Below are 13,029 nucleotides of genomic sequence, written 5' to 3'. Positions count from 1 at the left end.
TCGTACCCTCCCGCGCTCCCCCAACGTACAGTACCTACTATGTAAGTATTTGTGTACTCATGTACCTATGTTTACTACCGCTACCGAATGTACTTGCCATAGTAAACTCAGATGCTTACCTAATCCAACCATTGGTTCACATCCCAGCTCTCAAAGAACGCCCTGACGCCTCGAACGCCAGAGCAGCCGTCATCTCTCAAATGTTAAACGGAACCGTCCCCCTTCAACTTCGAACTTAGTAAATCATCCACACGTCAACACATACAGACCTCATCATGCCTCCAGCAAAGAAGAGAAAGACAGCTGCCAAGGCAGCCGGCAAGAAGAAAAACCACGTCGTGACAGCATCGCACTCGTCCCCACCGCCAGCCGAGACGCAACCCCCTCCACCACCACCAGAAGAGCCCGCCGAGGAAGCGCAGCCCATCGATGAACCCCAGCCTGCCCCTGAGGTCGCAGAAGAAGGAGAAAATGAGGGAGAACAGCACCAGACAGTAGAGGTACCGGCAGCAGCAGCAGAGCCGGAGCCGGAGCCAGAACCCGAGCCAGAGCCTACGGCCAAACAACCCACCCCACCACCAAGCACCACTCTCGCAGACCGCATGGCACGCTTCCGCGCCTTACAAACCCGCGCCAAGACCTCCTCAGCCTCGAACCTAACAGCCGCCCAGACAGAGGCCCACCGCCTCGCGAACGACCCGGCGCAGCTGTCGGCCGTGCAGCGGCGGTCGGCGGTAGCCTCGCACAAGCTGCTACGCGCAGACGTGGAGGACGCAGGCGGGGACTTTGAGCGCAAGCGGGCGTGGGACTGGACGGTCGACGAGTCGGAGCGGTGGGACGAGCGGCAGAAGGAGCGCGCGGCGCGGCGGGACGACAATGCCTTTAAAGACTACCGGCAGGAGGCTGGAAAGGTGTACGAGCGGCAGGTGCGGAACCTGGGCGGGCCCGACCTGGAGCGGTATACGGCCGACAGGATGCGGGCTGTCGAGGAGGCTGCGCGGCGGGGCACGCTGGAGATTGTCGAGACGGAGGATGGGGAGATGGTTGCTGTGGACAAGGACGGAACCTTCTACGGGGGCGGTGGTGGGAGTGGGGATATCATCTCGAGCTTCGCCGACAACAAGCCCGACAAGAAGGCTGTGGACCGGCTGGTGGGTGAGATGAAGAAGGCTGAAGAGGTCGCGGCTAAGAAGAGGAAGGAGAGGGCTGCTAGGAACGGCGACGATGCGGATGTCACGTACATCAATGACAAGAACAGTAAGTTGGCTACTCCTTTCCCTTCCTTTTTTTGTTTCTCTTTCTGGGGAGACTTGGCTTGTTGGTCGTCTCTCTGGTTGGATTCGTAATCGTGTTGTATACTGACTTCCCATCGCAGAACAATTCAACCAGAAGCTGGCACGCTTCTACAACAAGTACACGGCAGAAATCAGGGACAGCTTCGAGCGTGGTACAATGATCTGAGAAGAAGAAAAGAAGAGGAGGGGAGGGGAGGGGATTGGTCCCTTTGGGTCTGTTTCTACTGCCTCTGGTAAATCATACCATGTGTCAGTTTCGTTTTTAGCAGCAGCGTCATTCAGAATCGGAGTTGGTAGGAGGGGGTTTCACTGATTACGGTGAACAATTAATCAAAACATTTGATACCAGAGAGGCTTTTTGCTTGAAATCAGTATTAGACGGTGGTATGAGACCTAGTTGTGTGTGCCCTGAGGTAGGCTGCATGCACAGTGCAATGCTCTAAAACGTATCAAGGGGGTAAAAGCAGTGTAAAATACATGTGTCTATGAAGTCTGACCGGATCAGACGACCATCGCAGCATTAATTATTAGTACAGGAAAACCCTGGGAACCTGGGTTTTCTCCTATGGCTCCAAGGTATATTCCGAGCTTCCTCTTCGTAAGCGCTTCAGGTGCCCACATAATATCGCCGTAGCTCCTCCGACAGGTCCCTCCTCGCCCTGTAGAAGGGAAGCTGGCAGTCGGTGATCGCTGAAGCCAGGCTGTTGGTGTTTCTCATGTACACACCGTTGTCGTGAAACTCTTTTTCCATATTCATCCAGTACTCCTTCTTGACGGCAAAGTTTTTCATGTCCGTGTCGCCCAGCTTGCCCACAACCTCGGCCGGCGGGGCGCCAGACCTGCTGGGGACTAGGACGAGGAGGCTGCAGTCCCTGAGCGTCATGGCCAAAGAGTAGCCGTCGTCGTCAGTGACATGACCATCGTGATCATTCTCCCACTGGACCTTCCTCAGCTTCTGGAAGACGGCGCACGTCCGTAGCCATCCCGTGAGATTCCTTGCTTCAGCGTCGGGCATGTCATAGCACCTCCGCAGGGCCGTGGCGATATCGGCTGCCACAGCTGGGTCGTCTGGGAAGTCAGCGGCCTTGACGAGGTTGAGGGGGCAAAAGACCTGCTTCCTGGTCTTGTCCTTCATGTTGCGCCAGACCTCGCGGGCACAGTTCCGGCACTGCTCGGCGTTCCTGGGCGCGCGGGGCGACTGAGCTAGCCACTTGGGCTTGATCTCATGCATGATGGCGACGCCGTCTTTCCTTGTGGCCGCCGCCTCCGCTCTCATGTCCTCGACCAGCATGCCGAGCTCTACGGTCTCGCTAACGACGTGGCCAACAAAGTCGCGGCGGCGCGAGCCGGACTCTTCGAGCCTGCGGAGCTGCTCGTTGAGAAGCTTGAAGAAGGTTTTATCGCAGGGCAGCCTCACGAGCCTTTGCTGGACAAGTTCGTGGGGCCCGAACAGAGGCGAGACCCTGGTCTCCCAGTATCGCTGCAGGTCAACGTAAGGCAGCGCTTTGTATTTGTGCTTGGGCACCCGGAGGAGCTGGCCTGATAGAAAGAGATTGTTTAGCGCAAGAATCCTTCATTTGATACCCTTCTGATTGGGGGTCTGTGAAAAGCAAAGGTAGTGGGCGTGTGTATGTATATGTATACATTTAAACATACCTCGCAGGTTAGGATGGTCGTCTACACCGGTGAGTGAAAAGACAACATTGGCCCTGCCCTCGCCGACGAACCTGCAGACCGCAGGCGCGGGTATGGTATCCATGTCGTTTTGTACTTCCATAGCCTGTATCGCTTTCTCCTTCTTCTGATTTTCCTCTTCCTCTTTTTCCCCCTCCTCCTCCTCCCTTCTCGCTTTTATGTCGGCTGTCTTCTGGCTGAGTCCTGTGCCAGCTCCCTCCAAACCATAAACGCTACCCTGGAGGCTCTTACTTGATCATTGACACTGATATTCGTACTATGTGCCGAACTAGCGTCCTGGCCAGATGGTAATTCACGTGCTGGCTGGATTGACGACAACATTCGTCTCCGTCACTGATGTTATTTGTACTGTAGTCTGGCTGGGCCCCAAAGGGTGTCAGTTGAGGCTCTCTGGTGATGTAGGTCCGGGGTCACACGGTATTTCAATGGTTATGTCGTATCAGTGGTTGGCGACGACGACGACGAGGGGCCAGACCACAACCGGTGAGCTTGGGGGAGGGTCCAGAGGGGCGGTGCGACGAGTCGCAGGAGCCGCACATGATTGTCTAGTCAAGGCCAGGTAAAGCGCTGAGCGGATTGAGAATTACTGAGTTAAGCTTGGCTATAACTGTTTTAGCAGCCGTGGGTCAAGGACACACACACATTCAGTCGCAAGGTTTCGTTAGCGGGTGGAATCAATGTTACAAGTTCCCAGGTTCCAGGTTCAGTGTCCAGGCGTGGAAAGAAGCATCGGGCACACACTGCCAGATCCAGCGATTCTTGTTCGCTGGTGTGCTTGTTTCCAGAGCTGATCAGAATCTCTGCACGGTGCTTACCCGAGCACTCGCGCCATGACCGTCTATTTTAGGTGGGGGAGAATATGTGGGCGAGTACAACAAGGAGACAGGTGGGAATCGAACAGCGAGGAACTGGGCGGCTGCTTGCACACACACAAGCATGGGTAGGGCCATCACCTCGCTCGTTCCGTGTGTTTGTGTTCGTGTAGAAGGTTGGAGGTCCAGATGTTCGGACGGGGGGCATTCTTTGTGGGCAGCTTTCCCACGGTCTGCGAGCTGCGCCCCTTTGAGGCGGTGGAAACACCCCTTGATCATGCAGAAGACAGATGCAAAGAATCGTCAACTGTTACCAGAATAGTAAGTATCAGTACAGTACGGTTGCGTTCATTCATTTGTTCCGTCCAGGGGACTTTCAAGAAGGAGAGTTGGGGCTCCGGATCAGGTATGGTGCCAGATGAGGTCGCAAATTGTGTCTTAGATGACCTGGCAACGAGAAATTCAGAGCTTGAATAACAAAACAGCCGACCCTGGGGCACGGGTCGTAGAGTTTGGTGCAACACAATGTCTGACTGCATGACAATCGACCTGGAAGCAAGCAGTACTGTGTAGTATTACAATAGTATAGCACTGTACATACCATGATAAAGAGTAGCGTCCATGATAGGCTACAGCTCGCCCTGCTGTTTGCTACCTCGACTGCCAACGTACCACAAAGAGTATATAGTGTGTGTCGTGTTCGGCCTAGAGGAAGAGAAGACGCGTCCAGAAGAAGGCTGTGACCTCTTCCTAGAGGAATATAAATCGCATGATGCTTCCGAATAGGGGTGCTAGCTGGTGACCCAGGACGGGGCGGCCAGAGCGAAGAAGGATGGCAGGTCAGGTCATTTCAGGTCAGGTCAGATAGATCAGGTCATGTCAGGCAAGGCAAGGCAAGGCAAGGCAAGGCAAGGCAAGGCAAGGCAAGGCAAGGCAAGGAAGGCACACGGGCCCCCCGTGGGGAGAAAGTGAAGGCGCGCTTCCTCTTCTCTCTCTTGGTCTTTCTACGAAAAATCTCCGGCCCTGGGGGGCAGCCTAGCTAGACCAGATACGTCCAGATCCACCAGATTATCAACTCACCAAGACCTTCCTTGTGGCCCTCTTTGGCTCTGATGTCACGCCACTCTCTCCGCCTCTCCCCGCGTTTGTCCCTTTCCAATGACCCATGAAGAAGAAGAAACCAATCAGGTCAGCGTTGATCCTTCGATTCATTTGCCCATTCTTTCTGAGGCCAAAATAATATCACGATAGACAGGATCATGCAGCCTGGGAAAATTCTCCACCTACAAAAGTAGCTGTGTGCTATGCACCGTGATACACGGTACATAGCTATAGGAACTGAGAAATATAGCTCAGGACTTTGGTAGAGCATCTGACTCCATTCTCTTCCTCTCGCCTACAGAATTCTGAGACTGCCTCCATTCCTTACAGGGCTTGTTTGGGGAGGAAGCCAGCAATAGACGCTAAGATACCAAGGGTCATCCTGTCCTGGCACGGGGCAGCACAGGGCACCTGCTAGCCTGTCACGATCCCGCATGAAAAATAAATAAATGGGAAAATCAATAACAATAAGAGAAACATATGCAAAATTGGAAAAGGGAATGAAAGGAAGAAGAGACAGACAGCCAGACGGAGAGAAAAGTAGTGAAAAACTTGCACAAGATGAAAGAGACAAAGGGGGAAAGGACCAGGCAATGAAGAATCAAAACAAGAGAAAATGGTAGAGAGAAAGAGAGAAGGGGAGGTAAAAACGCTGGCTTACTGCACCTGCCCTACCTGCCCAGTGTATGTACACTACGTCGCGTGTGCGCTCACTTTTTCTGCTGCTGCTGATCCTGCCTTGGCCCTGTAAGCAAAAAGAACAACCCGCTGGAATTAAAAGCAAATGTCCCCATCAGTGGCTCCACCCCACCCAGACTTCCCTTTGACTCGGTGGGTTTTCCCTCACCCAGTCAAAAATCGGAGAAGAGCTCTTTTTTTTTTGTGATCCGCCTTGCCTGCACGCGCGCCCGTGCTCTCAATTTTCGTCATTCCGTGCCCTGCCATTTCTGCCCGTCATTTATCATTCATCATACAACTTCCAACCGTCATCCTCCTTCCCTTTCACCCCCCTCCTCCTTATCCTACTCTACCTCACACCTTCCATATCTTTTATCGAATCGATCATCTCGAGCATCGATCGATTGTGCAGTCATTATCACTGCGACATAATAATATCGATCACGCCGTCTGTCAATTCCCACCCGGCGCATCCCGATAATTTTTGTGCTTAATCGAGATTCATCATCTTGCGCCAACGCTCGACTGCGATGACGAGGCATATCATATCCTAAACACGCCCGCGCGATGGCCTTCAACTTCAACTGGTCGCCTCTCACGGCCGATGAGGACTTTTACCAGCGCGCCCGCGACCTGCTCACCACCGCCCTGAACAAGTCCCCGAAGCCTCCCATCATTGTCGATGACATCCTCGTCACCGAGCTCAACCTCGGCTCCGTGCCGCCCGAGCTGGAAATACTGGAGATAGGGGATTTGGCTGAAGATCGCTTCAGGGGCATATTCAAGATGTGCTACAGCGGCGATGCCTTCCTGACCCTCAGGACAAGAGTTCAGGTAGGTGCTTGATGTTGCTTTCAATTCTTGTTTCTCTTCTTTTGGTGGCAACCGATGTTTCCCCGACTCTACCCGCCGGGCAACATCGCTGCGCTCGCGGGCCCCGAAAATCCTTCAACCATCTTCGACAAGACCAGCCAGCTATTCGTTCTCAGAAGAGCTCAGCAGCATTTATTCGGACATACTGCAATGCGGCAAGTGCCGATTTTGCAATGCCTTCGTTGGCGCCTATGTCATCATTCAGGCGGCAAGCAGCCACCTCTTGCTGGGTTCTTTCCTTCCCTTTGGGACTTTGGGAGAGGAGGGTGCGGCAGGCTGGGGGGGCTCAGCTGGCACAGAATCGAGGGAACGGTCTGCTTCTCAAAACATCAACTGTGTGGCGACAGCGGTGTGCGAGTTCTGTCTGTCTGTCTGTCTCTTCTGTGTCTGGCTCTTGGCGCCTCTGCCGTACTCCCAGCTGCACCTCGATGACTCTTCTCCCTGCCCCAGATCTTCTTCGGACCCACGCGCTTTGCATGAATGAGAGAGATGACTGGGCAAGGATGCGCGTTTGCTTGTGCAGCCTATCCCAGCACGATGCATATACCAGGGCTAATATATCCAACCACACAGGCAAATCCCCTGAACACGTACCTGCATTCAAAGCCAGACTTCACGTCCCCACAACCGCTGGCCGCCTCGTCGGGGCTCACGATCCCTCTGTCGCTGACGCTCTCCGACATCAAGCTGTCGGCGTTCATCATCGTCGTCTTCTCCAAGCAGAAGGGTCTCACCATCGTCTTTAGAAATGACCCGCTTGAATCGCTCAAGGTCTCCTCGACCTTCGACTCTATCCAGTTCGTTAGAGACTATCTGCAGAAGACGATCGAGGGAAAGCTCCGTGACCTGATGATGGACGAGCTGCCGGCCATTATTCACCGGTTGTCGCTGCGCCTTTGGTGCCCGGATCAGATCCCCAGGGATGAGGACGGCGCCCCAGAGACCAGCGAGCCCGCCGTTGATCCTTTTGCCAGCCCACCACAGGATGCGGTGGATGCGCATGGCAACTTGTTGGACCCCAGCGAGATCTCCAACTTGTCTCTGGATGGAGGGCCTGAGCTGCAGACGCTGTTCTCTCAGAAGAACCTCACCAGGCTGGCATCACTAAGCGACTGCAACCGCACCATGTCTCTTTTCACCCCGTCCCTGCGTGATGTTGTATTCAGGGCCTGGGCCGGCTCACAGGAGAAATCTGATTTCACCAGCCCACCCCTGGCAACTCCCAGCCTGACCAAGGCCCACTCGTTCCAGGCGAACTCGACAACGTACACCTTTTCCGACACGAGTAGCTTAGACCAGGGCTATATGCCATCATCAAGGTCATCCATGGTTAACCTGAACTCAGCCGCGACTGGGCTGTCGCTCGGATCAGGGAGAAATTCGAGGTCGAATGCTGGCCGCAAGAAGAAGACGCGTGTGGTGAATCTCCGACGCAGGCACACCGAGGGCACGGTCGAGAGTGCGCCCGTCAGCGAGGCAAGCGACACGGCCACCGAGACGGCATCCGTGGAGGGACCTCTGTCAGAGCCTCTGGTGACTACCATCATCCCCGAGGAGCCCGAAGACCATGCTCCATTGTCACCGACCAAGGTGCGGTTCGACAGCGTCGCTGCAGCCGACAGTCTCACCCGTCCACCCTTGAAGCCGGAACTGTACAACACGGAAGTATCTCAGACACTGTCTTCTTCCGAGAAGCAGCCTCAGAAACCTCAACAAACAGCATATGTTCCTGTGACGCAATCGTCAGGGAAGACCTCCGTACCGGCCGACACCAAGACACCCTTCGAGTTCAGCCCACGAAGAGGGCCACCATCCGAAACGTCGTCTGCAATCTTTGAGCAAGCCTGGATTCAAAAGATGGCTGGCGAGATTGCCCGACGGGTATACGACGAAAAGCGGCGCAACCCCGCTTTCTGGGAAGATCGCGAGGATGGGCCTCCACCAGCGTATGAGGCTCAGTGATAGCCACACAGCGTGCACAAATTTCTTATGTCTCCAGAGCAATTTCCTATCCGGTTTGGCGTTATACCCCATGGAGCCACGAGAATGGTTTTGTCCTTTGCTCTTTTCTATTTATCGAGAATGATCCTGCATGGCGTTCAGGCTTTGGGGTGGAACACAAAAAAACTTTTTGGCGGCGAGAAGATGTGATCTCAGTTTGGATATTATAGGGCGCCATGAAGGGGCGGTCACATGGCATAGATGGATCAGAGGATTGGCCCTGCCTCCACAACCAAGCTTTATACTCACACTCGTTCTTGCCTTTTTTTCCTCAGACGGAATTTCTTTTGTTGGTTGGTCGATCAGAACGGCAGAGACTTAGCCGCACCTTGATGGGTGCACGTGTACAGTTGTAAAGTACAGCAGAAGAAGATGGTGATCAAGAAGAAGAAGAAGAAGAAGCACGAAGGACACCCAGTCGTCGTCATACTACGATGATATAGACGGATTGTGTGCGCGTGCGCGAGATGAGACAGAGAGCGCCTGCGTTGCTGGCCAAACCTGGGACGTTCCCGTAATGATGAGACTCCCACCTCTACTCTACATATACAAATCACATAAAAATCCCTCTAAACCATTCGAAGAAATTTCCTGTGGCTGTGATTATTTGTCGTTTGAATGTATGTATCGAAGTCCTGCCATCGAGGGCAAACCGCGAGTGGAGGTCGGAGAAACGGCTTTGTGACGAAACAGAACGTCATTTGAGATCGATAAGCACATGATGTGTATAAGACACAGGTTGAGGGCTCAGAGGTAGATGAGAAGTAATGTTCCCATTTGAGACCTATCCACACCCTCCCTTGGTATAATAAATTTATCAGTCCATGAAAAACGCCGAACCGACAACTCCAGCCTCCAGTGAGATGTACCAAATCCGTACTAGTGAAATTCCAGAATAAACTCCTGTCTAAACAATATCGACCTCCTCAACAGTGAAACCAGTGATTGGTTGCTTGGTCGCCTCTTCCTCCACAAACAGACTGCTGTTCGCACAGTACTTCTCCTTTATGACTGTTTCTTTCCCTTCTTTCTACTACGAGTCTCCACCCCATAGCCTTGTGCGGGACCCGCGGCGTTGGGTGGCCCCGGAAGTGAGGGCTTCTTGTTGTCCTGCGCATCAGACGGACCCTATGCCGCCATAGCGAGCTCCCCTCTGCCCTCCTCCTTGAGTCGCACCAGCTTGGCGGTCATCTCCTCGATGGCCTTCTCATCTTTCTCGCGCATCTGGCGCACCTCGTCCATAGCGCGGCGGATCATGTCCATCTCAAGTTTCTCGGCCTCGGCGCTGAAGGGCTGGCCTGGTCTGGACCGCATGGGAATCATGGCGCTGCGCTCGATGACGCCCCCCTCGGTCCGTTTTGGCTGACCATCCTTGGACTGGGCACCACCAGCCGCTCCTCCTCCTTTCCCCTTGCCTCCTCCCGCACTGCTGCTGCCGCCCTTCTTAGAGCCGCCAGTAGAGGCCGAGCCGGTGAAGTTTGGGTTGGAGGGGGCGACGGCGCCGCTGGTGAGGATGTCGAAGAAGTGCTCAAAGGGCTCGTTGAAGAGCTGCTCCTCGTAGACCCAGCTGACGACCTCGCCATTAGCGACCATGGCGGCGCGCTCGGCGTCGGAGCCGTAGGCATGCAGGCGCAGGTGGTGGTAGAGGGTCTGCGGCTTCTCGCCGGACTCGGGAACGTAGTAGAGCTTGATGGCGATCTCGAACTCGCCCCAGCCCGTCTCCTCGACGAGAAAAGCACGGCCGTGCTGGCCGTCGACCATGCGCACGTGGTTGGGGATGGATTCGTGCAGCTTGAACTGGACGCGGCGGAGCCAGTAGGTGAGGTCGGTATCGTCGACGCCCTTCACGAAGACGGTCCAGCTGTGCGTGTGGTCGTCGGGCACGTGACTGGGTTTGGGGTTCTTCTCCGGGTCAAAGGGTCTCGCCGTGGTGCCGTAGACGAAGGGGCGCGACACCTGGCGCCCCTTGACACGTTTTCCCTGGGCTGATGATGGGGCCATGATGGCTGCTGCTTGGGCGGTGGAAAGAGATTTGCGAGGTGCGTGGCGGGACATCTTTTTTTCTAGGGGACCGCGCGGGCGGCGGGCGGTTTATCTCTTATAGGCGATTCTGACCTGACTGGGTTGGGGTTCGTTTGGGGCGGCAGGTGGCACACACAAACCAACGGCAGGAAGGGAAGGAGTCCCTGTTAGGCGGGAACTAGGTGAGGCAGGTCTCACTTGGGTAACCTGAATCTGGAACTCAGAAATGGTATCTCGACTCAAAAGAGAGCATTCGGCCAGCGTTCAAACGGTGGAAAATCTTGTTGAAAAGGAAAAATCAGACAAGACACAAGAGTTGGAAGTTGCCATGCAGGAGGAGACAAAAGGTTTTATACAGGGAAAATATGCACGACACAGACTGGACGTTGAGAAGCTGAGAGGCGTTGAGGTTGGGACCACCCACGACTCGTCTCCACCATACAAACACGCCCAAGCGGTGCAAAAGTATCCGCTTAACACACGGACCCGCTGGCTGCTAGCGTATTTGTTGTCTGCAGTTGCTCTTCTTCAGTGGGGTCCTTGCAGCTTCATCTGCAGGCCCGCAAGGCCCTGTACCCCTGCCCAGCAGCACAGGCCTCAGCTCTACTGTGGTAGCTTCCAGAGCTTGACTAGTAGCTGCCGCTGTGGCAGTCATCCATGATCTCATCATTCGACAAGGAAGTTTATTGCTGTAGCACCGAAAAGGTATCATTCCGGGTTCACCTAAGGAAATAGAATATTACAAACCGTTTGGCTGCGAATATTCATCACTTGTGTCAATTAGCATATTTATCTTCATTTCAAGGGATCATCTACTCTCTTGGAGCCAAGAATTGACCTGGGCTTACAAACTGGTAAGAAGAGCATTATTCCCTTGTTCAACCCATTTCTCTGTCTCGCGAATTACTACAAATTTCATGACCATTACCCTTAAGCATAACAACCTCGCCTTTCTCAATGTCTGTCAGGCTGATCTCTTTACTCATCGACACTCCTTTACAATATAAAGATACTCAACTGTCCAGCCAAGTTCAGTCTGAACTACCTACTTACTGTTCTCCCTGATCAGTTCCTTCCGTCAAAGTCTCAACAAGGAGTGGCCTGACATCCTTTTCATACAAGAGCGAGAGTAGTCCATCGAACGCTCACCACCTCAGCATCATCTCAACCTCAGAACAGCCACGACATACACCATCCACCGCCATGTCAAAGGCAGGGACAGTAAAGAAGATCATCGTCTGTGGAGGAAACGGCTTTCTCGGCTCGAGGATATGTAAATACGCCGTCGCTAGAGGGTGGGACGTCACCTCGATCAGGTGAGAGCTCTCCTTCTCTGTCTCTCTCTCTCTCTCTCTTCTTCTTCTTCTTCTTCTTCTCCTTCCTCTTTACTGACCTGTTCTTCCTTCTCTCTCCCTGGCTTAGTCGTTCAGGAGAACCCAAGTGGTCCGCCGTAACCTCCTCCCCAAACCCGCCCTCCTGGTCCCACAAGGTCGCCTGGGAGCGTGCCGACATCTTCCAGCCCGCCACCTACGCGCCCCTCCTCACCGGCGCCGACTACGTCGTCCACTCCATGGGTATCCTCCTCGAGGCCGACTACAAGGGCGTCATCTCAGGCCAAGAGTCACCCATCTCGGGCCTCCGCAAGGCCTTCTCCCCAGAGAAAGCCCGCGGCAGCCCCAACCCCCTGGAACAGGAGCAACAACAGCAACAACAGCAACAGCAGCAGCAGCAGGATGGCCAGACCTACCAGAAGCCCACAGCAGCAGCAGACGGCCACCAGCTGACCTACGAGATGATGAACCGCGACTCCGCCATCCTCCTCGCCCGCGCTGCAAACGACAAGAACGCCTCCGCCTTCCTCTACGTCTCCGCGGCCGGCGGCGCCCCCGTCTTGCCAGCCCGCTACATCTCCACCAAGCGCGACGCCGAGAGCCTCATCGCCAGCGAGTTCCCTCGCCTCCGCGGCGTCTTCCTCCGCCCGCCTTTTCTCTACGACTCCAGCCGCGCCTTTACCCTGCCCATGGCCGCGGCCGCCGGTGCAGGAGCTCTTTTTAATGGGCTGACGCGGGGGGTTCTGGGGGGCTTCCTGGGCGCGGCTGGGGCGAAGCCTCTACGGGTGGATGTTGTTGCCAGGGCGGCTGTGGAGGCACTTGAGGAGGAGGGGACGCGGGGGCCTGTGGAGGTGCCGGAGCTGGAGGATCTGGCTGAGAGGGCTTGGAGGAAGGGTATGCTTTGAGAGGTGTGAGTTTGTATGTGTGTTGTATGATTACATGGCCGGTTTGCCGGGGAAAGGTGGGGGGGGGGGGGGATATGCAGGAAGAAGAAGGAAAGAGAATAGAGATAGAAAATAGACTTTCAATAATACATGACCAGACCACTCTGAATTGCTCTTGGATCCCTAATAACCAACTCAAATTATCTGTTTCGTTCTGTTACATGAAGGGCTTGCAATTGCAACTATTGCCCTCCATCCGAATTCAGTATTTCTATTATCCAACTTCTACTATAGTCAGATTTCATCACAAAATGCTCAGTCAGTCATGCTATCTTGA

The 13,029-nt window shown here is 54.4% G+C and overlaps 5 protein-coding genes across 5 annotated transcripts; 3 read left to right on the top strand and 2 right to left on the bottom strand.

Moving 5' to 3' along the window:
* Positions 1-275: 275 nt before the first annotated feature.
* Positions 276-1,461, top strand: M406DRAFT_59511 (uncharacterized protein; the record flags this gene model as incomplete). Its single annotated transcript, XM_040924639.1, has 3 exons — positions 276-354; positions 535-1,257; positions 1,376-1,461. 3 exons carry the CDS (start codon positions 276-278, stop codon positions 1,459-1,461), a joined length of 888 nt encoding a protein of 295 aa, XP_040781488.1.
* A 441-nt stretch (positions 1,462-1,902) lies between these two features.
* Positions 1,903-3,054, bottom strand: M406DRAFT_66926 (uncharacterized protein; the record flags this gene model as incomplete). The annotated part of the gene is made up of 2 exons (XM_040925024.1): positions 1,903-2,834; positions 2,952-3,054. The coding sequence occupies 2 exons, from the start codon at positions 3,052-3,054 to the stop codon at positions 1,903-1,905; spliced, it is 1,035 nt and encodes a 344-aa protein (XP_040781487.1).
* Positions 3,055-5,939: 2,885 nt separating this feature from the next.
* On the top strand, positions 5,940-9,031 carry M406DRAFT_271753 (uncharacterized protein). Its single transcript, XM_040918120.1, has 3 exons — positions 5,940-6,415; positions 7,028-7,913; positions 7,980-9,031. The coding sequence occupies exons 1-3, from the start codon at positions 6,149-6,151 to the stop codon at positions 8,414-8,416; spliced, it is 1,590 nt and encodes a 529-aa protein (XP_040781486.1). The 5' UTR covers positions 5,940-6,148; the 3' UTR covers positions 8,417-9,031.
* A 179-nt stretch (positions 9,032-9,210) lies between these two features.
* M406DRAFT_271750 (yeats-domain-containing protein) lies at positions 9,211-10,456 on the bottom strand (the record flags this gene model as incomplete). Its single annotated transcript, XM_040918119.1, has 2 exons — positions 9,211-9,895; positions 9,953-10,456. 2 exons carry the CDS (start codon positions 10,454-10,456, stop codon positions 9,584-9,586), a joined length of 816 nt encoding a protein of 271 aa, XP_040781485.1. The 3' UTR covers positions 9,211-9,583.
* Positions 10,457-11,680: 1,224 nt separating this feature from the next.
* Positions 11,681-12,713, top strand: M406DRAFT_325965 (NAD(P)-binding protein; the record flags this gene model as incomplete). Its single annotated transcript, XM_040920034.1, has 2 exons — positions 11,681-11,793; positions 11,900-12,713. 2 exons carry the CDS (start codon positions 11,681-11,683, stop codon positions 12,711-12,713), a joined length of 927 nt encoding a protein of 308 aa, XP_040781484.1.
* Positions 12,714-13,029: the final 316 nt, after the last annotated feature.

This window comes from Cryphonectria parasitica (assembly GCF_011745365.1).
Source record: "Cryphonectria parasitica EP155 unplaced genomic scaffold M406scaffold_1, whole genome shotgun sequence".
NCBI classification, from domain to species: Eukaryota; Fungi; Ascomycota; class Sordariomycetes; order Diaporthales; family Cryphonectriaceae; genus Cryphonectria; species Cryphonectria parasitica.
The sequence above is the reverse complement of the archived record's forward strand: the minus strand, read 5'-3'. Positions and strand labels throughout refer to the sequence as shown.